The following is a 26085-nucleotide window of genomic DNA, read 5'->3' on the forward strand; positions in this document are numbered from 1 at the left end:
AGGCCTCATAGCGCGAGCTCCTGCTGTTCTGTAAGGCGCTTTGCGTCTCGAGTAATCACTCCTGTAGGAAGTAGCTTTGCGGGGACATTTGAATGAAAAATCCTTGTAAAACTGCATCTGGATTGTGTTTTTCCAATACAATCCTGCCTCAGTGCCACATGTGATGCTTAGTCAATACATTGAGGGCGCTCTTGCTCTTTCGTCACTTTCAGGGGCGCACGTTGGTGAGCATTTAGAGAGCTAGTGGTGGTGGAGGGGGTTCTTGTTCGGCGTTTGAAAGGAGGCAGAATAGAGTGCCAGGGAGTCCAAAGGTCCGAGTTAGGAGAGGGGAGAAGGGGGGCCGAGACTCTAAAAGGAGGAGGAAAGAGGAGGTGCTGAAAGGGACTCGATACCGCCCCCGCCGAAAAAGCCTGGAAGAATTGCGCTCCGTCAGTGCGCCCTGCCTGCCAGTCGGAGGATGGGGATTTTTTTTCTCCTTTCCATTCATCCATGCCCCTTTTTTCCCTCCTCCTCCTCCTCCTCTCAAACAAGCCAGTCGGTCTGTCAATGTGCTGCGAGCGTTAGGACAAGTCAAAGCAGTGGGATTTTGAGGCAGAGAGACGGAGGAGATAACGAATGAAGCGCTTTTCCATGACCGAGAAGCGACGCGTCCTGCTCTCCAAATGATGCGCCGCATCAGATAATTTCCAGCCGGGACTGATGCTCACAACTCGCATCTTATTATTATTAATATTATTTTTTCCTTTCTATCACTTCAAAACTTTCACGTTGGCCTGTGTGTGACATTATTAGAGTGGAGATGCTTTTCTAGCGCTTTGATTTATTCCTCTCAGTTTCTTTGAATTGATTCTTGGATTTATCGTCGATTTCGGATCTTTTTTTTATGATTATTATTTTTCAGCGTGTCTATTAAGGATTTACAACCCGTGTGTGTTTGCTTTTGATTCCATAAAGAGGCCACTAAGGATTGTAACGCGCACTGACTGAACCCGCCGAGCATCAACACGTCTTTATGAGGATGGAGCTGTGGACACGAGTAACATCTTTTCCATTTTAAACGTTTCACCCTCACACTTTTGACCTGGTTTTGATTGCGCCCTTCTGCCACACTGACAGTATTTCTTTTCCCCGGTTCCTCTCTGATATGCTGGAAGCTAGATATTCTTGCGAGGAAACAAGGTAATGGGAGAGAAATCGCACAGAGTCGGCACAGAGAACAAGGGAACATTGTTCGGAAAAAAAGACAATCAGGGCGCACCGAAAGGCTACAGAGTTAGAGGCTGGGTGGCAATCATTTTTTCTTTTAAATATCTTTGATTCCGTGGAGTTACCTTTCAGCCGAGGAGCGCTGTTTTTGGAGAAATAAAAGGGAAGGACAGATTAACGAGGAAAGTCATGGGATTGGCACAGAATTAGTGCAACTGTGGACGCGCAGAAATCGGTTTTTGGACACCCAGACACGCGGATTGAACAAGTTTCTTTTTCCCCTCGCACATTTCAGTGCGTGTGCTGTGATCGCTTACAATCTGCCACATTTCGGATCCATGAGGTTGTGCAGAGCGGGCTTTGGCTTCACACTTTGACTGTCTTCTACCTATAGCCTGATCGGCTGTTGCCGCACATCTATTGTTTTGAGAGAGTCCCCCCTCGTGTGCAACAGCATCGAAACCGCAGAAAAGATCTCGCTTTTAAATGGGGCCGCATATGCTGGGTGTCAGGGTTGAGATGGCGTGTCGAAGAAGTGGGAATGGATTGGGGATCCTGCTGGTATTCTTACTGGATTTACTGGGGACGACAGCCAGCAACCTGGAGCCCATCTACTGGAATTCCCTGAACGAAAGGTAAGAGCGCTCGCAGACCTCACAGTTTCACTGGCTGACTTAATTGTAGGGTTGATCTCGAAGTTCTCCAAGCATGCTTGGGGAAAACTGATTTTTTTTGTGGTTTCATTGCATGCGACGGGAGAATCACGAAACGTTTTATGAACGCAAGAAACTGAGTGCACTACTGAGCGGTAATGCGACATGACACAGGCGATAAAGAAGAAAATAAAGTTGGATAAAGGCAGAAATTCACCACAAAGTGCAGGCCTAACTCGGAATATTGATTTTTTATTTTTCTGTGAAGGCTCCCATTCTGACAGCTTGTTGGAGTGTCTTTAAAAAAAGCGCCTTCATCACCGTCTGTTGGATAAGGTCAGAAATTCGTTACAGAGTGCAGGCCTACAGCAGACTGCCCCTCTTACCGACACTGCTGATTTTTCTCAGTCAGGGTTCCTTTTGGGCAGTTTTTTGCGGTATCTAAAGAAGAAAAAAATAAGACTATTCCTCATTGTTGTATTCACTCTCAGTATTGTTTGCTCAGTCTAAACTGTGATCTGATAAATGCTGCTGCTCTGCATTTGCCACACTGATTATTGTTCCTGGTCCAGCTGCAGCGCCTCTAAAAGTCCCCGTGAGCTCTAAGGCCGTAGATGGAAGCTGTGTGTGTAGGATGATAAAGACTTGTGTGATGCTCTAATTGCTGTTGCTGGATGACCTTGATTAAAGTCCAGGGTAGCACTCCCTTCCTCCTTTTGGACCTCAGGCCTGTCAAACACCCAGTCTGCACACTTTGCCCGAGCTCATTTGCATTTTCTTTCCTCCTCCTTTTCCTCACGGAGAAGGTGTCAGGCATTAGCTGAGGAAATGCCATTTTAAACACCTCTCTGCTGTCCAGCCTTAATGACTGACACCACTTTTCTCACACCTCTGCCAATTTCCCTGTGTCTGAATGGACCTGCTGGCTGTGAGGAGGAGGAGGTGGTGGTGGAAGAGGGGAGGTGGAGAATAACAAGGCGGCTTGTATGGAAGGGAAAAGAGGGAAGTTTTTTTTTTCCTTCAGTGACACAAAGATTCATTTCTGCAAATCCTAGCTACATTTCTGTTGGCAAATTGGAACAATGATATTTTGCAGCTTGATAAACGCTTCTGTGCAGGCTATCAGCATGGAGCACCGCTCCAGAATAGCTCCCATTTCTTCTAAATACACTTTATAGAAGGGAGAAAAAAAAAACACAAGAGAAAATTGACTCACTTATGCCAACCGGGCCCCCCCGAGACAGCTTTAACTCACACCCATGCCAGGGGCTTTTTCAGATACTAACAGGTTTTTAATGCGTCCGTGTGCTGGAGGCTACGTCCTGCCCAGTTTCTCCACTTCTCCACAGATGTGATGTGACTGTGCGTGGGCCCCTGCTGTGGAGCCAGGCATGAAGCCCTTAATGAGGGCTTTTTGTCAGCAGTGGGTGGATTCGCCCAACAGGGAGTAGAGTTGGACACGGGAGGGTAATTTCCACAGAGAAGCTCACAGCCTGGGCTTTTGAAGCCTTACAGGTGATTCCACGCTATTGTCTCCTAATGGAGTTTAGTGTTAGGTGGGTGTCAGGGCTCAGTGAATGGGCCCGGCTCGCAATTAGACGGGCGGTGGCTTTGACGCCACACTCTGCTGTCATTTCCACAGATTTGCTCGCTCATATATCCATCCAAAATACAAAAAGCCCTTTTCTTTGTATACTATGAAGCTTATTCACGAAGCTTACTATTCATAGTTAATCAGCTTAGTCATTCCTCCAGTTTATTTTCTTGGCCCTTTTTCATGCTGTCGTGTACTTGTTTCTCCTTGCTCTCTACGTGACATGAGCAGTACTCTAGTATCGGCTGCCTCGGGGCAGAATAGGTTTTGGCCCTGGGCTGAAATATGTTAAGAGCCCACTGCTTGTCTAAATAGTCTGCTTCTTCCAAGGACACGCTTCTGGAAGCCACACACACACACACACACACACACACACACACACGCAGGTGGTTTCAGAAATGAGGTGAAAAGTAAGCAGAAGCTGCAGCAATCAGAGCACACGTATGGTTCACATCTTGTCTGTGTAGTAAATGGGGTGTCACATTGTTAACCTCTGGACTTTTGCTGCGTATGCCTCTTTGAAGTTTGGACCATCCACTTGCAGCTTCCCCTCCACCTCTCCTCCCATGTTTTCTTCCATCCTCAGTATCCACTGCTTCTCTTTTTTCTCTACAGGGATGCATAAATTCTAATATCAGCCTAATATCAGTAGTGCAGGTATGGACTGATACCAGCCTAGCAAACTGTGATATTGGCACATTGTTTATTTTTTTGCAATTATCATCTGTGCCACATCATTTGTGAGCTGGCTAAGTGTTCCAACTGAAAGCTTTAAATCAGGGCAGTTATTTTCTGTCGGTGCAATTGTGGTGTTTCCCTTGGAATAAACAACGAGGTAAACTAACAGGGAAAAACATGGTGGATTGTTTTAAACATCCATATTGGCCTGGGATTTCACAATCAAAGCATCTCTTCTCATTTCCCCCCCTCCTCTGTCCCTCTATTATTCTCTCCCTCTTTTCCCTACTGTCACTCTCCATCTCTCTCTATCTCTTGCACCCCCACCTCGGTGCAGTGACCAGACGTAGCAAATTGGAAACATGTGTCACATCCAGCCGCTAATTATGACGCTACAGCAGCCACAGACTCACCCAAAAAATGTGTGAGGGATGACAGAGGTGAGGAGGAAAAGCAGGCATCTGTGGGTGCTTTTGAGGGAGGATGGGAGGGGGGGTGGGTGGGTGCTCAGCTGCCAGATTAATTCCTTAAATATAATATCAGAATGCACCAGGACATCCACCTTTTTTTTATAGACCCCTCCACGGGTTGATGCTACCACAGCCTGACAACAAGCCTTCCTGGAGGAATATAAACAGAGACAGGTGCTGGGAGGTGAAAGAGAAACACCGAGCGGCGGGGAGAGCAGAGCGGGGGGGTGGAGACGGCCCTAACCCTAAGTAAATCAATACCAGTTAAGTCTCAAGTGCCAATACAGGTTCTGCTTGAGGAAGAGGGAACTGAACCAGAACGATCACCTTGGGAAGAGCTCCTCCTCAGACATATATTATCCTTATCTCAGCATCTCGTATTATCGGCCTTACACGGCCACCCTAATGAAAGATCGAAACTTACATTACTGGGTGGGGGGAGGGTGGCAGGTGACCCAAACACACACACACACAGAGACGAGGATGCTGGCTTCGGTCACTCATCTGATCATGACATATGGACTTTTGTAGTTTCTGCAACCTTTTTGCAGTCTGATTTCAGCGCTCATTCACCCCTCCTTCACTCGCACTCTCTCCCTTTTTTCCTCTCCTCTTTCCACGCTTTCGTAAACGGCTGTAGATTATTGTAAACGGCTGCCGAGGGTGGGCGTCTCCCGGTTTGCTGCTCGCGGTGACTTGTAATACAACTAAGATCCACATTAAAATTTAATCCCCCCTCCACCCCACCACCGCCACCCTTCCCGTTTCTCAATAATTCATTAATCGTTGGCTAATTGGCGCCGGATAAAAGACTAGCTAACTAGGCTAAGTGTTTCAACTGCAAAAAAAGCCGCCAGAGAGAGAGAGAGACTGGTGGAGTCATCGCCACAAATGTGTTTTTGGTTGACGAGGTTATTCTTATTATGGAATAGGTGTTAGTAGGTCATATCACGGGAGCAGCATTCCAGCACCCGTTTACAGATTATTTGTATATTTAAAAGCCCACACCCGTTTACACCCATCCTGTAGGTTTTGACTTCATGAATAATTCATGCTCGGAGGCTTTTTTCCGGGCTGTGTGGGTAAGGAAGCAGGAGCCTGGTAAGCCTACACGTATCCTTGGGCGAAATGATTAGACAATATCCACTGGGTATAGCGTTTTTTTTTTATTCTTCTTATTTTTAGGAAGAAGTGCAGAGAAAAAAGGAATGTGGCCGAGAGAGGAGGCGAGATTAAAATGATATGGACCGTAGAGCTCGAGCCGCCTGTTAAAGCCCCCCCCCCCCCCCCCCCCCCGCCTTGTTTCCTCCCTCCCTTGCTCTCTCTCTCTCTTCCTACCGTCACTCTTCCCCCTCGGTGAAAAAAAGGAGTGTGTGTAAGTTTACGAGCTGAGAGCAACAGGAGCTGTGAAAAGAGCTTTCAGCTGATGTGGCAGAATGGAAAGGCCAGGGGAAGGAGAAAAAGGAGGCAGCCAATACGACCAGAGGCAGCAATCTTTTCTCCTTTTCCCTCTTTCCTTCTTCCTTTGTTCGGGCAGATGGACACACAGGTAAGGGGTTTGACTATGAAAACACAGACATGCAAACAGACGTATCTATTGCGTCTGCATGCACACACACACACACACATATTATACACAAATGAGCCTCGGGAGGCTCGACCTCCTCCTCCCCCCATCACTGTTGGACACATGTGTAAAGAGTGTGTGGTCCTAATCTATCTCCTTTGTAGCGTGTGCTAGTGAGCAATAAACACACACCTTTACAACTAGACTAGACAGGAGGGCAGATGTGCGCACACACACACAGTAGAGGTGAGGAAATTGGCACGTGTCACGGGCTGTTGTTCCACTCGGAATTCATTCATTATTTTATCACTCAATTATAAGTTTATTTGGCAGGGGCCGTGCACATTCATCAACATCATAACAGCTATAAAGCGCTGTTGTAAATATGCTGGGGTTAGCTAAAGAACTAATTTACTTCCCCGGTCCCTTGGACTTTTTCGAAGTGACTTTGGGATTTTTGGTAATTGTTAAAAGTGCTGATGATTGGGATGAAGGCGATTAAAAGCGTGCGGCTGGCTGGGCTGGTTGAAAAATGTTGGAACACATGAAAAAACAAGCAACTTTCTTCCCTGCAAGCATTCACAAAAACACACAGACACACACACACGCTCACAGGCATAGTGGTGGTAACAGTAATCCAGGCCGGAGGTCTGACGGGGTCACATGTGTCCCCAACATCACCGGGCAGAGTGCCCTGGGTGGCTGAACCCAGAACCCCTGAGCGAGGCCTGCCAACACACACACACACACAGACACACACAGGCCTTCTCATTAGCTTGCTTCACAGCACACCCTTCTAAGCAGGATCATCCAATCCTCCTGGCAGCATTTGGACTGGGCCAGGTCAATCCCCCTCTCCCTCCCCCGGGTGACACAGAGGGAGCAGACTGGTGGATTGGAAAGCCAGTACCAAAGTGTGTGTGGATTTTATACGCTAGAGGGGTGTGCAGTATAAGGGCAACCTCTGTCACTGTGTTGAGCAACTCTTCTATCCTGCCTTTTATTTGCCCTTGAGTCTTCCTCGAGCCCCCTTCTTCTCTTTACTCCTCCTCCCTCCGAACTCCTTTGCTCTTCAGTTTAGAGTCTTCTAGCTCTGCGGCTGCATCCTCACAACATTTGGGTTGGGCTCACGTTGTTGCAGCTACAACTAGCTAGTATAGCGGCGGGGAGGCAGCTGACACTTGTCATTTTGTGTGCCGGGATTCTGCCTTGTGACAGAGAGGATGTGGTGGCATGTGTGCGTTTGTGCCCTGAATACTAAACTGCGTGTTGAGATCCCCGAGCTCTAGGCTGCTCTGTAAATGGCATGTGCAAATCCGCTTCCCATCAAGTGGTTTATGGTGGTGCTGAAATCTTTGTTTCCTCAAAAAATAATTTCTAGATACTAGTGTAGTCTCAAATTACGTGTCAGCTATGTCACACTAGCTACACATGTGTGTGGTTTTACCTGAAAAAGATATGCTACTCTGTTAGCTGGTTAACTAGCTAGCTAGCTAGCTAGCTAGCATTTCGTTGCAGGAGCCAGTGTTGCCAACTCCTCAGTAAGGCAAATCGCTATTGGTTGTCCTAGAAGTCGCTAAATGACGTCATCACCTAATTTGCATAATTGGTCATGCTAATGTAATTGTAACCTATGTTGTTGGAGAGAGAAATAACATCGTGGAAGAGACATAAAGTGAGTAAAAAAAAGTCCTAAATGCATTTAGAGTTTATTTAGAACTACAAATTAAATTTATTTTAGCAATTATTGTTTTTTTTAATGTCACAATTCCAACCCTGCTCCTTTACCCGGGCTTGGACCGGCAAAAGTGACCCGAAATAGGCACTCTGGTGGAGTTACTTTGTGTGTGTGTGTTTATAAGTAGTTTTAAACCTTGTGATACACAAAACAGCATAAGAGTAAAAGAAGAACTGACTGCGTTACAGCACCCGCTGCTTGTTGAGAGTAAAAGCGATATGCGCTTTCACGTCTTTTTTTAGCGACTTTTTTCTAAAAAAAAGTCGCTAGGGGGTCTGAAAACTCGCTAAATATAGCGACAAAGTCGCTAAGTTGGCAACACTGGCATGAGCTGACGGTACTTCCTCTTTCTATTTTTGGCTAGTCTCTGCTTTTTAACAGTTAAGAGTAGCCCATCCAGGTAATTGATGTAGCTCCACCCACAAAATACCACAGCATTGTTTACAACATGTTTCAAGTCTTGATTTCTGTTGACACCAAACTGAGTTATTCTCAGCGCGCCGGCTGAATTCATTTCCATGTTTTAAGGCTAGATTGTTAGCACTAAAATTAACTGGTAGAAAAACATTTTTTGCAACACCTGTTTGGTGCTTTTACAACTGTTCTCCCCTCAGGCAGTTGAGGTGGAGTCCTCTTTTGCATAGACCTATACAGTTACGCAGAACTTGTAAAATGCAAAACAAAAGACAAATGTTTTCCTTTCCCTTATCTTGCTCTCTCAACAGCCAGAATGCATTCGAGTTTCGGGCTTTACATCCTGTCACTTTCATCAACACCGCAACTCCATCACTCTCCCCTCGCCATCTCCCGGTGGACGTCAGCGCGGAGCTTTGATTGGTCGCAGGCTCAAAATGGTTTTGTAACTGAATGCTAAGAGAGAGCGCGCGTGTGTGCGCCTGCACACAAGAGAGACAAATGAGCGGGGTTTGTCAGCGGACAGCTGTGCCTTGTCACAGCTGAAGCCTTGCCAAACATCTTCGACCGATATGAGCAGGAGGGCAAAAATAGAAGAAGTGGGTGTTGTCAGGGTGAGATGAGGCAAAGATAGAGGAGACAGGACGAGAGCAGAGAGCTGACAGGCTCGGAGAGGGAACCAAAAAAACCCAAAAAACAGGCATGAAAGACAGCGAAGAGGGAGATGGATTATTTGGCAGCATGACCAGGTCTGACAGAGGTACTGGATGATGTGACATGTCCCAGCTAGCGAGAGTGACTGATGATCTATAGGTCACCACAATGACTAGCTGCTTCCTGCTCAACTTCAACCGAGCCAGGCCCTCATTTCTCATTACTGACACGTCCCATAATATTTATCCCTGTGAAGTCCAGCGTGAAACCTGGTAAGCTTTAAAGGAATTCATTGACTTTTTGAGCAGAATAAGCTCTTTGATCAACTTAGCACGGAGCGATTAACAGGCTGGCAGCTGTTTCCCCTCCTGGTATTTACTTCTACAGTTTATATGATAAGATGCAAACACACGCAGTGGTTAAACTTCACATAAAGCAAGCTCACGGAGGCAGAAATGATGCCAAATGCTTCGTAGCAGAACAACGTGTTGATGGAGTTAATTTGCCAAAAGCTAAATCAATTCCTTTTAAAATAAAGCTACTTTCCCACTGTACAATCAATACTTGAAGTTCACTTTACTCCAGGATAAAGCGCTGTAATTTACATTTAGCGGCGAACCCGCTTTGTCTCATCTGCTTTAGCCGACTTGTGCTGCGCTTTCTGATTTTCACCATTTTACACGCACGCGTTGCTTTCAGTGCCGTGTGTGGGCGAAAACAGGGATAATAATACGGCAGAGATTTTCTTAGCCGTTGTAAGAGTCATGCTTCGTCTTCAAAAGTCAACTTGCATTCTGGTCTTTTGAGGCTTCAGTCAAATGATGTCTCTGCCTCGTCTTTGATGGATTTCATCCCCCGCAATCATTCCCATTCTTTGATTGAGTGAACTGTACTCGGAAACCTGACATTTACCGGGACCCTTTCCTTTTCATTGTACTCCAGGATAGCTTAGGTGGAACGCAATCTTGCCAAATCATGTCGGGGGATAACAAAAAGTACACAGTCGAACGGCGAAATGGACCCAGAAATGCGATACAGCCAGCCAGTAGCTGTAGTTGTAAATGATGAAGTGGCTACAGGTGGAGTTTTCTTTAAATATCTCATTTTACATTTATATTTTTGGCATAAGAAGCTGTTATCCGGAGATTTGCAGAAAGCACACGGAGCCGCAAAAGTAAGCAGACATGAATCACTCTGCCTGCAAGGAGCCCGGTTACAAAGCAGAACAGCTATTCAGTGCTGAGCTACAAAATGATGCATGGCTTTTATTTGTGTGTGTGTGTAGGGAGGAGGGCGATGAAGGGGGTGTGGAGAGATGTAGGGACTTGTTACTCCAAAGCATCTTAGCTTTAAGATAATCTTTACCCTCTTCGCTCACAATAGGTCAGAGATGATCTTCATGCTAAGAGGCTTTGGTGGGGGAACCCTGCGTGCTGGTATGGCCCTCTGCAATAACAGCCAGTCGTCTTGAAACCCGGCCCAGTAATAAACGGCCACATTTATTACTCCACATATGCACAGTCCTGCTTCTCCTACCTCAGATCTTTTGCAATATTCTCCACGGCTGACTCCCACCACCTTGATGATTTTTCCAGCCTTCACGCTTTCTTGCTTCTCGGATGCTTGCGCGTGTGTGCGCACATATGCATACTTCTAATTAGGAGTTAAAAGACCGTACAGTAAGCGTAGTCCATCTGGCTTTGGCATTAGCCCATTGTTGCTATAGTCTACGGGGAAACTGACCTTGGCGAGCAGCGCGAGGGGGGGAAAAAATCACGCTCCATTTCCTGGGTTCTGTAGAACATTTAATTTAAGTGGGACTGACATTAAAAATGCATCGTTATGATGGAAATGTAAGATTAGGTTAAACTCCTCTGCTTTCAGATGCACACGGGCCTCACGTGAGGGAAGCTTAGCAGCCACTGAACGCTATCAGTGTATCTGAGTTTATAGAAATCACATGCTGAGATGGAAGTCGATATAGGCACGTCTCAGGTCTCAGGGGCCATCCCGCCGACCCCGTCCTTTGGGCTGTTACTTCATATAAGTATATAAAGAGAGGCTGAGCTGTAACTTCAGTGGTCATCAGACATAAAAACTATGTGTACAGAATCATAATTGGAAACCTCTTAAAACATGCTGCTGTTTTCTTCATTCTGCACATGTGTAGCTGTCTGCTGCCACTTGGGGGCAGCGTCAAAAATATGTGGATTAACCGGTAACGTGAGCTACTCTGTTTGTTTGCGTTGCTTTTCTTTAGTTATCCTCCTGCCATGGGAAAGGCAAGGAGCCAGAGGTACAAAAGCTTCTTTGCAGCAGAGCGAAGCAGAGTGTTCGACAAATAAAACTGTCCACTGCAACCTTTGTCTGCGCTTCTCATCTGTGCTTCTTTGATCTTTGCTGATCTTTTGCGCTTTCTGTGGCGAAGTCTGATGCTCATTATTTTTTTTCCCCCCGCTCGAGCCACTCAGCATTGAGCCGATGCAACAAAGTTGTCATAGCTTTGTTTAGTCTTTTCATTAGTTTGAAATGAGCTCATTTAACTAACTTCAATGTGTTTCCAGAGAGGTGTTTACACAGTTTTTCTAAAAGGTTATAAATAGTTAACACAAACTGCTTTGTTAAGTCAGTTGACACAGTTGTGCAGACGTCTCAGTCTTAACAGAAAACAGACATGCTAAATCTCCTTTGGGTTGCAGTGTTGACTCATTAGACCAAATGGTCAAAGAGGAAAACTGAAGACAGTTCCCGCACATGTGCACAATGTTGAGTTCATTTGCTAGCTATTTTTTTAGTGTTTTTGTACCAGCTAATTTTGTTTTATTTAACTAAAACAACCGCGCTTCCCCATAACCTATCACAGGCCACGTACTTGGATGTTGCAGGGCAGAGTCCCAGCGGCCTCTGCGTTTGTCCCATAATCCTTTCCCCTGTTCGCAAAGAGATATTAAAGCAAAGCAATAAGTCTGTGTCGACTTCCTGCTAAATCCTCCAAAAGCCCAGTAATTCACACCACGGATCCTGTTTGTGTGATTCTGAAGACTGGAACAATTAGTTGCAGTCATAACTGGTTATACCAGATCTAGAAAAGCTGTAGCAGAAAAATCCCAAAGTGTATGTGGTTTCATATAATTGCTTATATGTTCTAGTTTTAATTTGCAAAAGGAAGAGTGTGTTACCTTTTTTTTTTTTTTTTCGGTTTGTCATCAGTTGAAGCGCTGCATTGTTCACCGAGACTGGAAAAAAAAATGATTCAGAGTCTCAGGTTTATGAACCCCTTTCAGACCTGCAATGAATAAACTCAAAAATGCATGGCTGTCAAACGAAAACAAGGTGGCTTCTCCCACTTCCTGAAAAGCAGACATTTTCCCGATAGAAGTATTCCACCCTGAAGCAATGATTTAAGGCCGTGTACTAAAGCGAACTAGCTGACTGCCTCCAAATGCTTCTTTTCTTTTTTGTAGCAGCGACATATGGAGTGCACTGCAGCGCTTTGTTGTCTAGCACAAGTAACTCTAACAAGATCCATCTTGTTACAGACAGAGTGGTGAAGTGGATTGTTGTTGCCCCTTCCACATCCCATCATCTGATACCCCAGCTCTGGCTTTAATACACCGCTGTGTGTGCGAGCTGCTTTCTAGCGTTTTTTAAACTCCCTCTCTCTCGTCTTGCTTTTGTCCTCATGTCTCGCAGTCAACCTTAACACACTTCGGCATTCATTTAGATACACTGGCTTACACACATCCAGGCATGCACAGTGGCGAGCTTGTACACACACACACACATACTCATGTATGCACAGATGAAAAATGTTATTGCTCCCAGTCCTGGAAAAAGTCCAAGTGGAGGGGTTGAGTTTCTTCTGAGGTACACTCCGCCGCCCCTCCTCTTTCTATCAGTAGCATATCCCTCACTCCCTTCTTCTTCCAGTCCTCCTTCTCGCTCTCCCTCACTTCTTCCTCCTCCCTCTGCTCCTCTGTGAACAAAAGAGCTCCCCTCGCAGAGCTCCCCACTGAAAGCCCTCACACACACTCGGCTTGCTGGCTTCGCACTCTCCCACACGCACTCTCAGCCCTCTCGTCGTCTGCGAAAACCAGTCCACTTCTCCGCGCTAATCCCCCTTTCATTTCTTTTGTCTTTCCTTTTTTTTTTTTTTTTTAAACTTTCCACTCAATGCTTGGCTCGCCATCAGTGTAAGTTCCCTCCGCTACATATCCAAGCCGTTATCATGTTACAGCCGGTTGGCAGACAGTAAAATTTATTTCCCCTCTCTCTTTTTTTGTTTTAAATTGCTCTCATTTCTTCCTCCTCTTATTTCTCTTGTTCCTCCCAACAGATCCTTTTGTGTCTCTTCTTCTTTGTGGGTGGTTTTTTTGATCTGTAGTCTCTGCTTCTTCTCATTCGCTCATCATTGTCCGGCAGTAAATAGGCCCTCTGTAGTAAAGACAGAATGAGTGATCATGATTGCCTATCACTGCGGTGTCAGAGTAATTCGGGGGTGACTGTGAACTAACCAGAGCTTGGCTAGCACAGACACACACACACACACACACACACACACACACACACACACACACACACACACACACACACACACACACACGATGTACAACTCCCTTAAAATTCATTGCAAATCAGGAAGCCATTCCCTCATTAGCAACCCTATCTTGAAACCTCCCCATCTAAAAATCTTTCCTCTTCTTTATCAGCCTTGCTCTCCTTTGGAGTGCAGCTGTACTGCAGGTCCCCAACCACAGGAGGGGGGAAACAGATGGAACACCCTCCTTTCTATTTTTTTGTAACCTTTCTTGATTCTTCCCTCTCTCCCTACAAAGAAAATCAAGCCAGATGAATGCTAGTGCACAATGGTGGTGGTGGGGGGGGCGAAAGCCTCTCTTTTCCGCAATCTCTCTTTTAGCCAAGCGGCACGACTGCGGGTCCCCGTGCCCGTACCTTGGGTGCACGCACTCTTACGCGTACGGACTCCTTATTTCGGTTACGTGGCACCGATAACCCCCTGGCTGTGTGGTCTTGGGTTTTGCTGGCTAACGCACACAGCTGCTGTGGTGTTTGTGTTTGGTTCCCTATTTTGTGTGCTTCAGCAAAGCCACCAGTCCCAGTTAGGCCTAGCCCATCTGGAGCCTTAGTCCTGGGTGGCCGTTATATATATATATATATATATATATATATATATATATATATATATGTGTGTGTGTGTGTGTGTGTGTGTGTGTACACAGCTGAATATTGCAACACGTCCAGTCTATGAGGTGTATTCTGGCACTTGGTAAATCGTACACATTATCTGATTTCCCAAATCCTTAATGCAGCTGCTGTAGAGCAGCCAAACATCGGCGCTATCACGCATAAGTGGCGCACTTCAACTGTATTTTTAATGTTATCTCTTTTTAATCAAAACCTTTGCTTTCTCCTTATGTTTCCTCTTAAATTTAATCACTCTTGTGACGGGCGAGCTAACTCTATTATGGCGGTACTTAGCTAGAACAAAAGAATTCACTCAAGGTCTCGTTTAAGTGCTTCTGTACCCTCATGATGCCCTTGCATGCTGAACAGAGGGAGGTTTTTTTTTTTTTTTTTTAATGTGTGTGCGCGCGTGCGTTTCTGCCTGTGTGCAGAAAGTGTGATTGTGTGGATGTCAGGCATGCGTCATGCGTAGGTGTGTATGCGCGCTTGTGTACATGCCCTGCGTGGGTTTGTGTACAACCCCCCCTCCCCTACTCTTCCCCACATCCCCGTGCTGCTCGGTACCCCTCCACCGCCCCTTCCCCTCCATCACCACATTAAGCATTATTTGCAAAACAACACAATCAGGTGAGACAAAGCGAGGCTTCTGGGTGAGCATTAAAGAGAGAGCAGGGAAACAACAGAAACTGGCCTGTACCACTTGACCCTATGGAAAGGGAGGGGGGGGGGGGGGTGATGAGGTGGTGATGAGGTGGTGTGGGAGGGGATTTGTAAGCCGAGGGGAGCGATAATCCCTCCAGTCATTGCGGGCCCCCTCTGCGCTTACTCTATAACGTGGCGTGCTGGGCTGTCAATCACTCAACAAAGCTGTCTGTAAGGGGATTATGAACCCACGGACCCGCCCTCCTCCTCATCACCCCTCTCTTTTTTCCTCCCCCCCTCTTCATTCATTTATTCCTCTTTCTCTTATTGCCATCTCTTGCATCCTGCCCCTCTGGTTCCCTACCTTCAAGCCTGGCTGTCAGTTTGCTTGTCCGGCGTCCTCTCACAACAAAGTGCGCCTTTCTCCCAACACACGTTTTGCTTTGCTGTGTGAAGCTTAGTTTATCTCCAGCTTTCCATCCGGTCCTCCTCTGTCCTCCATAAGCCCCATTTCTCTCCTCTCCAAAGCCCTTTGCACTCTTTCTCTATCTCTTCGTCCCACCCGTGTTTTATTTCTCACCTGGACAAGTGACAGGTGCTTGTTAGTGTGTTGTGTGGATGTGTTTCTGCTGTGCACCTGCGCAAGAATAACGAGTTTGGCAGCACAAACTACAGAGGAAAAAGTTGCAAAAGATAAGTGCACGTGGCGTCACTGGTGGGCGATCGTTCTGAAAATGACCAAAGTTTCAATCCTAATGAGCCAAAAATTAAAATTAAGCCTCTTGTAAAGTGTTTCAGAAAGTTCTTTTTTTTTCTTGGCTCTTAATGACATCACTAAGAGGGGATATCCCCAATATGGTCATATCAGGCCCAGCATCCAAGAGCAAAAATATTTCATACTTAAAAATGAGCTTTAAGAACATGAATCCATTCACATGTAAGCCCATTTTCACACATTTTCATATGTTTTTTGTGGCCTTTGCACCCTCATAATATAGACACACCAAGCTGTCGTCTGGCTAAATGTCACCTTTCCTATAAATGTGATGAATGGCTCGCAGTCCTATCTTATCTCTCTGTCCTTAACGGTGCAGTTTTAAACCCAAGCGGCTGCTGCAGGTGGTGACAGCCTCTCCTCCCACAGTCACCCTCCATTAATCCATCGCTTTTCCCCGCCGACTATCTCCCCCATCTACCCGTCTGTTAAAAATGTCTGTTTAGTTTAAAAGTCTGTCTGCGCCCAGACGAGCTTTCACTCCTCACCTCTTTTAACCGGTTCGACCACCTCTGTTGTCCTGTTTTATTTCCTGCTGTCTCCTTTAGTTTTTTGTTTTTTTTTAAAAGGGGCTCTGTGTTTTGCAAGCACTGTCTCCTGTTTGCTTCTCTGATTCTCTCTGAGGTTTGGCAAGCAGCGGGTCACGGTGAGTTTCAGGATCTCTTCTGGTTAATCTGCCTCAATCCTGTGAGTAATCTTGCAGCTTTAATGAAGCAATTGGGGTGGGGACAGCACTACAAGGGAGAAATGAAGGATTGTCCTTCTGCTAGCTGTGCAAAAGGGCTTTTTCAGTTTCACTGAAATGAATTTAATTTTTAATTTAATTACAGGATGGTATCTTAACCTGTTATCATCTGTTTAATGTAAGTTTAGTTTGTTTTGTTTTTTTTTCAAAAGGTAACCATGCTTGTTTCCAGCAGCCATCTTTGACTCTACTAGACTAACTTTGCTTAAATCACAGTTCAAAAAAATTTTTCATGCAGCTATAAGTTACATTCCTTTCAGGTAACTTCACTCTGATTGGCTGCCCATTATAAACAGAAAGTTTGAAAGAAGGTGGGCGGGGCTTCCGTGCTCACCGTATTGACATCATACAGATTCCACGGTAGAAAAAAACTCTCTGAAACTAAAGGTTTAAGCAAACTAGTTTAAGCCTAAACTTTTGCCTCACAGAGATTACTTTTAGTTTTCCTGTGCAGTGATTTATATCTCATTTCAGCCGATCTGACAGTGATTTTATTCCATGCCTAGATTTTGACTTCTTGTTAACAACAATGACCCCGAAGGAGACTATGATGCAAAGAGACTTCAATTTAGGAAAGAAAAGAAAAGAAATGATGAAGCGATGGAGAGAAGCTGAGATTTAACAACCATTCATTTTGCCATTAAGACAGAGAGATTAGACAACGACAGGGAGTGAAAGTCAGGGAGAGGAGACTTAATGCAGGCGACAGGGTTGTTATCTAGGCAACTGATGGTTTTAACAGCTGTGTTATCTTGTGTATCTCATATTGGATTTAACTTCATTCTCTTACACGTCGTTCTCTGATTGACGCTCTGATTAAAGACTTCCACTGACAGAAGAACTGAAAGAAAGAAGAGAGACAAAAGGTGGGTGAGGAAGAGGGTGAGGAGCGGTGCTTGAACTGGGCTGGTGCCCACTTATACTGTGCACTAGCTGAAGTCACTACTTATCAGTCAAAACAACCAATTTCCCAATTTCTGCTGGGTGAATGTGGTATTTTTTCACCTTGTTGCATTGCAAGTAGAAAAAGAAGAAAAAAAAAAGGTGTTGGACATGTGCTGGTTTGCACAAGCTGCCATCGAGCCTGTTGCCTGCAGCCTAACATCTTAATTTGGCAGTTTCTGCTTGTACCATTGCTCCCTACAATATCAAAAATGGTTCTGATCACACAGTACAGGAATATGTCCATATCTTGTTTTTTTAGACTTGTTTTTTTACTCCTTTTTATCAAAGAGTAGAGCCAACTCCAGCCCGATTTCACCACTGTGTCGAAAAAACATCCAATTAAATAGAGCTGACAATGCAGCAGGGGTGCCACTTCCACAGAAGCTCCAGATAAAAAACCCAAACCAAATAATAATAAAAAAAAAAAATCAGGTGCCTCGCTACCTTGTGACAAATACAAATAGCATTACATTGTATCTCCTGCTGCTGCTTCAGCCTCCCGTTGGTCTGCGGTTATCAAACGTTTAGTGTGAAAAAACAGTAGGAAGACTGTTTGCACAGTCTTATGAGGTATTTACACTAATGCATCTGTGCACATGTTTGCACAGAGGGGTTTGCAATCTATGTAACCGTACTCGTGAGTAGTTGTTCCAATGACTCCTATGACACTATAGGTAGGTCGTGTTGTGATTGGTTGATAAGTGGGCCAAAACAGAAAACAGAGTGACAGTGGGGTCATCATCACATCATCATTCATCACGAATAATAAAAAAAAAAGGACAGTGACTGCAGTGTTCATTGTTTTTAACACTTCACCTCCTTGTATTTTATAACTGCTCTTCTTGGCTGGATGACAGACCAACATGAGCACACCGCCTCAATCTGGCAACAGAGCTCACAGCAGGCAGACAGGCCATCCCCGGGATGCCAGCAGACAGCGAACCCACCACCCACACTGAACCTTAAATTCCATTTAATGGTCAGCAGGGTGTGACTCCACTGGTTATAAAAACAAGTCTGATTGTGAAGAAGTGTCTGTCTCATCTACCAGCTTTAAGTAATCTGCAGTAAAATGTGAGATTTGAAATTATATTTCCATGTAGAGTAAAAGATAATCCCGGGTATGATTTAGGACGTGGCTACTTTAATGGAAACGCTAACGTGTAGGCGTGCAGCGTTCTCGGTCGGATCCACCATTTATGCATCGTTTCTGGTTTCAAAACACCAAGATTATAAAAACTAAAGACAATTTCCATTAGTGCTTTAAATGCGCTGCTGGAAATGAAACGTTCCATGTGGTTTAAGTGAGGGTCACATTACACCCACTTGCTAGCCTGCGCTGATCTGCACAATCTACCAATACTCATGCTTTGCACTGGCAGGCTAAAGACCAGCTAATGTCCGATTTGACTCCATTGAACGTAATCACGGTTTTCGTACAGAGTCAAGGTTTATATCTGGCAAAAATGCATGAAAGTGATGATGAAAACTGAAATTTGGTTAGAATAGAGCGGCTTTCACTTTTTCAGTGGATTTTCACGGCTTGACCGCAACAATATGGCTCGGGGCAGCTATCCGCGGCTGCAGAAGGCCAGAGTTGAAACACGCTCACAGCTTGGCGTGCTTCAGCCCAATTAAAATGCCACAATACAAATACCGCTTGCTTAAACAGATGCAACAGGTTAAAGGTCAGAGGAGGTGTGAGGTCCTCCATAAATCCATAAATAACCTGTACAGAAGCAGCTGGATTTGTGCACACGAGCGAGCATTGCTTGTTAATTTGCGCACTCATGTGAAATAAACAATTCTCCTGCGTTATATATGCACGCATTCTTTTCTTTCTTTTTTTTTTTTTGCTCCTGTTTTTAGGTCTGCGTGAAAAACAAAGGCAGGGGAGAGATGTAGGAACAAATGTAAGGTGGGGGAGAAAGAGGGAAGAAATAGGGCTACGAATAAAAAAGGGAAAGAAGAAGAAGAAAAGGTAAAAGTTGAGAATGTGTCATACCCCTTATTAGAAACTGTGACTCTGATCTGTTCAGTCTCATCTCACACCTCCGCCTTTGCACGTCGCTCCTCTCTCTCTCTCTCTCCCCCCAACTCAGCGTTCCCTTTGTCGTATCCACCTCTCGCCGTTTCTCACTCTTTTCCTCTTTCATACCCTGCAGTCTCTCACCAGCACAAAAACTTCTCATGCTCAGGTTGGTGCGGAGCCTGTCAAGCTTGCTTTGAATACACATGCATGCCAGCAGATACTTCTGTAACTCCAAGGGAATAATAGAATCAAGGAATACTCGGAGATAAAGCAGCGAAGGGAGGGGGGGGGGGCAATAGAGGGATAAAGCAGACTGAGAGGGATAGAGAGCCTCATATTATTAATTTAGCTGGAGAAAGAGTAGGAATTTCAGCCCCCCTCCAACACACACACACATTCACACACCCCGCTGCCTCCATAAAGCTCTATAGTGGTGCACAATGGAGAGATTGAAACAGGAGGGGCGAGAAATAGAGGTATAGATAATCCATCCAGCTGTATAAGCCGTGGAGTTTACTGTTTCACAGCACCTGCCTTTATTCCTCTGCCATCATGATTATGGGCCTAATTTCCTCATATTGTTCCCTTGATCTAAAAATTTATTAATTCACATTTTTATCTTCTTCTTCTTCTTCTTTATTTATTTCGGAGTTCCTCCATTTACCCCAACATCTCTTCCAGACCTACAGATGAGGATAAACCTGCCCACACCCGGCCAACAGTGTGTGTTTAAATCTCAGCACACACACCCAACACGCACATGCACAAGACATACAGAAACTCTTTGTGTCCCATATGCGTGCGTCGCATGCCAGCGTATGATTTTGCCGTGCGGTTGCGAGTGTATGTTTGCGGTTGGCAGCCCACTCGCCCGTCGGATTTGGCAGAATATCTCCTCATCTGGCACAGGAAGAAGAGAGTGCGTCCCATAGCGAGGGATTACACTTACTTACACGAGCATACACGCGCACATGCCCGCATTTGTTGGCATGTATTTTGCATATTAAGAAATCCAAAAAAAAAAAACATGCTTTCCGCCACACACAGACTCATTCGAGGTGGTCTCGCTCATTCAGACATCGGGATATCGGTTTCCGTGAATTGATTAGCAAGTATTATGAGCTGGAAAAGTTTGGAGAGGAGTCCAGGGCCTTGAAGAGAGAACATATAAGTGCACTGTGCACGACTCCTGGAGGCTTAATGTTTTGAAGGGAGAGTAAATATTTTTACCCACATGCAGAGAGATCTTGACGCTTCTTTATGTTGCTATAAACCAAGCTGTCTCTGCAGGGATGTGTCTGGTGTTGTGAAGCAGCCTTTCTAGCCTCCCTGCCCGACAAGAAGTGAAATACCAGTGGAATGCATTTCTTTAATGGGCCTGCTGACAGTGCAGCAGCTACGAGCGCAGAGAGGAAATAGTCTCCAGAAGCCTGTTACTGTAAAGTGTTTCTTTGTCTCGGTATAGAGATGGAGGGGGGAAACTGGGAGAGAGGGGATGGAGGGGAGCAGGCTGGGCTCTTTCTATGAACCTGATTGATAGGTGTGTGTGACCTTTAGCACCTCTTGAGAAATCCAACAAGTCATTCTCTCACCTTATATTTAGTCCCCTACGTATCTGCTCCCCCCACACACACACTAACAGGCACACACACAGACAGGGCCCTGGACAGAAATCTAATTCTGTCTTTTTCTTTCTCTTCTTTTCAAAAACCTCCCAATTATAGCCACTCCATTTTCCACCTCCCATCCGCTCTCCTTCTACCCCCCCACTCCCTTTCTTAACGAGCAATCTCGTTAATGTCAGAGCGCCTCGTTCCTTTTCTCATTCTGTCTCTCATTCAGGCTTTTTTGGCCCATAGAGGGAGGAAAAGAGAAGGGCGATATGAAGAAGTGGAGATAGAGAAATCAGAGGCGAGCTGAAAAGAACAAGCTGCAGATGAGAGAGAGAGGCTGAGAGAAGGCACAAGGTGTGGGCAGAGCGGAGCCGGAGCCCGGCGTAATAATGGCCAGACAAGTGTGTGAGATTACTGCCCTGGTTTCAGGGGGGACATAATTATATGCTGCACAGCCTGTCAGAAAGAATGAGATGAGGGGGCTGTATTTAGTGATGCACCAGTGAGAGATCGGTGAGGCGAGGGCGACGACTAAATCTGTGCCACAGCCTGGGCAGTTGCAGACCTGTGTGTGTGTGTGTGCACGCAGGGATGAGTAATGCTAAGCCATTGAATGCTGTAAATTATTCAGAGGCTTCATGCATGGAAACATTATAATTCCATGTCTGAGTGTGAATTACTCTCCATTTTACCCTCAGGCACATATCTCACTCTTGCCCAAGGCCTCATGGGAGATTAAAGGGAGAAAATACTGTGAAAGCTGGACCAGCATATAAAGCCACATGGAGTGGCCAGATATCCCAGCGGGATGTGACACTTCTACTGTACGCTCAATGAAGTTGGTTTGAATCAATCTGTCTGCTTGTTATCTCTTTATGCTTTCGTGTATCCTTAATGAGAAGAAACGCGCCAAAAACAAAAATCGTCATGTGGTTCAAACTTTAACTTAACTACAAGGTCAAGACTGCAAAAGTTTCACTATCTGCTGTTTTGTGTGCTATGCAGCCTTCTTCCCACTGAGATCTTATTTGAGCTTTAGTGGTAAATTAACCATTTATTATTTTTGGAAGAAAATTGAGCAGGTATTAGATCAATTCTGTGACATTTCAGCATTTATTTTGACTTCACAGTGTATCTCTGAGCATACAGCCACACTTTATGCACTGTTGAATTTGAGAAGTTACATTGTCTTAAAATAGGGTGCCACAGAAAATGTTTTCTACGTGATTTGAGGGTAAATGCACTCCAGTTGCATCTTTTTTATTAGATTTTATTTTAGTATATAAAAGTTTATAAAATGTACCTTTCCTATTGAGCTATATTAAGAGTTTACAGGACATAGCGTGTATGTGCCCCATACACCGCACTTTTTAGAGGAACAGGGATTTTATCAACTTTTGAACATCACAAAGTCTAAACACAAAATAACTGAAACAAGATCACAATACTACTAAATTGTGGATTTGAACTGGTAGTGTTTGCAGTACAGTAGTGTTCTGCCGACAATGAAAATACTAATAACTATACTACTTAATATTTAAGCGAGACAGTATATGTAGTTAAGCTTCAGGAAGTTATGCAAATTAAGCAGTTAAATGAACTGCTTTAAATCAGGTATTAGGTGTTTTCATTTACAGAGTGTAACTCTAATCTTTAATCTAAAAGGATATGTCTGTTTTTTTATTCTAGATGACAAACTGTGTATATTTGGGTTTTGGACCACGAATTAGGCAGAAACTCTTCAGTGTATTTAAAGAGAAGTTTTTGATTCAAACTCTAATATGCTTGAGCCTCACTTACATTTTGTGACAAATTCAGTTTCTGGTTATTCATTTCTGGATGTTTGCAACTGAGATTTAGACCAGAATCTGCTGTTGGGGTTTAATCGTAGCTGTCACATAGATGCCACAATCTACTAATTGGTCGAAAGGTTTGCGATAGTGAGATGGTTGAGATTTGTGGCTAGATGTTGTAGGCATAGACAGAATTTGTCAGGTTAATACAGACTAAGCAAAAAAGTAAAGTTAAAAACAAAACATAAACAAGGGCAACTGAATTCATCCATCCAGCACTTTCAAATAATAAATAGTAATGAAATAAAATGTAATAAAATTAATGTCTGCATGCAACTTATTTCCATGTCTCATCACGGTGAGCTTGGTGAATCCAGAGCCTAAAATTTGCATGTCTTTGCATTTGTATTTGAATTTATAGCTGCTGAAATAATAGCAAATAACTAACGCGGATCTTTGTCTCCACCAAAGCTTTATGTGTGCCATCTACACATCTTTCACACTTCTAACCAATGCAAAACTGGCAAATCTGTAAGTGGGACTGCGACAGACTGCTAAAAAGACATTACAAGAAGAGCATTACCAGAAATTTAAATCACAACATCAGACATTAAACATGAGCGCCTCAGCATAATTAACAAAAATGTTCCTTTAATCTGCAGCTGGTGGTTCATGTTGATGCCATCCTCCTCACCCCGGACCGTGCTGTCAGATTAAAGCTTTCTTGTGCGTCCTGTCTCCTCCTTGCAGTGGACACAAACTAAAGCAGGGTAGTACTGTTTATCGGGTGCGTCTGTAGATATACATATGTGTGTGTTTGGGAGTGTTGGGTGAGAGTGGGAGGTGAACTAGCATGCAGCATTAGTTCTGCTTGAGCTGATGTGTTAATTAGCCAGCCGGGTGCATAGATAATTAATGAGAATCATGATTAATGACTGTACAGTATGCATGGCTAAGGCGGAACGCGACTCACTGATAAGGCGGAAGGAGGAGGAGGAGGAGGATCACTGGCTATTCACCCTCTGCTGCATGCCCGTCAGGTTTGTGTGCCTGCGTGTGCGGGAAACATGTTTGCTTCTAAGTGTTTGCACATGTGAGTTTGTGTATCTGACCGATTTGTGTGCGCTGCCAGGCGTGGGCACTGATGCCAGTATGAGTTAGCAGGCCTGGCAGTGGGTAGGCCTAATAACAGACTGCAGTAGGTCAGGGGGGCATTTAACACTTCTAAACACAGTGGCAGAGCTGACCACTGATGCCAGATCAGAAGGAGGACCTCACACTCAGATCAACACTGAAACGAAGGACATCAAAATTGATCTGGTGTTTTACATTTTTTCTTTTTTTTGAGTTGACAATTGTTTTGTTTGCAAAAATCTCTCCATCAAATCCTTTTGTGTCTGCAGTCAATTCTTTAAAATTTGCCAGTGCTGCAGAAATATTCCACACTGTTTCCAATACAGATCAGTTTGTTTGAATTATTCCCTCCAAATCAAGTCACTTTTGTTGATTTCAAACATATACCAACTCATGGCAAAGTACTTTATTACCCCTGGAAAGGAGCTGAATTTGCTTTTGGTGCATTGGCAGATGTTCAGCCTTTGAGACAATAAGATTTTTCTGCACTAATGCAGACAGAAATTACTGTATCTGATTCAGATTGCATGGGGATTTGTGGAGTTTCCAAAACAACCTCAAACAGCAACTGAAGGACAAAAAAATAGCCTAGTTTTTAAGCCCATGTGGACCAGAAGTCCTTGAAATATCCAAAAATGGAAATTTGAAGATCCGCTTTTGCATGACAACTGGGTTTTGCTACGATCAAAAGCCTCAGAACAGCTACTAAATTGTCTCAATAGTCAACAATAAAAAAAGAAAGGAAAAAAAAGATGTTTGCAAATGAACTAATAACACATCAGAACATTTCTGTGGAAAAACACTGATTCCTCACGGCAACAGAAACTATGCTCGTGCGGAGGAGATCACAGGTTGGTGAGGAGAAACGACTAACGTAACCTCTAAATTTGTCACCAGAGAGGAAGCGTATTAGACGAGTAGATCAAACACTTTCTTAGACGACATACTTCAGATTAATGCTAAGTTTAGAAGCAGAAGCAGGTTGATCTTCACTGAAGGACAAGAGTTGTGCAATTCAGTAAACATGTCTGTCTGGGAAAAGCGCACGAGAAACCAAAGTATCCTTGTGCAATTTGTTTGCAATGAATACAAACCTGACAGGCGAGAGGTGGATGACCACTGACCGCAAGGACAATCAGGGTTTTGACCTCCCATTGGTGCAACCGGCAACATATGATACTATGTCACCCAATGAGAGGGGAGGCTTGTTCCCCAGCTTCCCAGAGGGGTGACATACCACAGCTCGCCCCGTATGTGTGCGTGTTAATCTGCTTTGTCTGGCTCCATGCACCATCAGCACTCAAGCATGACCCTTAACCTCCAACCTCAAATAAACGGGGGAGGGTGAGAGTTGGAGCGATTTAGGATCCAAGGGAAACGGCGTTTGAGGGTTTGCGTGTCTGTGCGCCGGAGAAAGAAATGTGTTGGGGAAGGACGGGAGGCTGGGAGGGAGGGGGAGAAAAAGCGAGAGCAAGGAGGCCGGCGATAAGAAGTGAATGAGGAGAAACAGACATGAAGAACAGTATGTTCTGCACTTTCTTCTCTCTCCTTTCTCTGATGAGGAGACAAATAGCTATTGTCATTTAAGAGTTGCTGGAAAAAGCGACTCGCGCTCACGCTTCCTTTGTCTCCCAGCTCTGCGCTTGAGAAGGGATGACAAAGGCCATTTTCATGCTCAAGCGTCTGTCTCTGTCACCTCCTCCTCCTCTTCTTTCTCCTCTTTTTCCTCCTCTCGCTTTTAAACCTCTGTCCTCCTTTTCCTTTCTTCCTTCTTTCTCTCACGCTGAGCCTGCCACCTCTTTAGTCATGCCTTAACCCTTTCCTTTCTTCTTCCCCTTTCCCCCCTCTCCTATGTCACCACGTCCTCGCCTTCAACCCTTCCATCCATCTTTCCCCCCCGCCCTGCCATTCGTCCTCTCACCTGCCACACTTCTCTGCTGGGGGTCGGCCTAATTATTCCTCATCTTTCCCATCGTTTTACTCAACCACCGTCTCCTCGACTCGCGCACCTGTAGCCCAGCACGCGTCTAGATTTTCACCTCCCCCTCCATTTTTCAATCTTGCGCAAACTTATGTAAGTTCGAGCTCTCTGCTTCTCTTGTCTAATTCCATGTTTGCACTCCTTTTCCTTTTCCTGTTCCCGTTCTGTTTTTCCCCCCTCTCTCCTTTCCTCGTCTCTGATTTTGCACCTGTTTATGCACTGGCTGCTCTCCTTTTCTCACCATCT

At 44.9% G+C, this 26085-nt stretch overlaps 1 protein-coding gene across 1 annotated transcript in view; it reads left to right on the forward strand.

Annotated features, from left to right (window-relative positions):
- Nucleotides 1-226: 226 nt before the first annotated feature.
- The window catches only part of efnb3b (ephrin-B3b), a 96317-nt gene continuing 70458 nt past the window's right edge, over nucleotides 227-26085 (forward strand). Inside the window, exon 1 of the mRNA XM_085141553.1 lies at nucleotides 227-1841. Within this exon, the coding sequence (XP_084997679.1) occupies nucleotides 1693-1841 (149 nt within the window). The 5' untranslated portion in view covers nucleotides 227-1692. The remainder of the gene's footprint in view (nucleotides 1842-26085) is intronic.

Source organism: Neolamprologus multifasciatus, chromosome 3 (assembly GCF_963576455.1).
Source record: "Neolamprologus multifasciatus chromosome 3, fNeoMul1.2, whole genome shotgun sequence".
NCBI classification, from domain to species: domain Eukaryota; kingdom Metazoa; phylum Chordata; class Actinopteri; order Cichliformes; family Cichlidae; genus Neolamprologus; species Neolamprologus multifasciatus.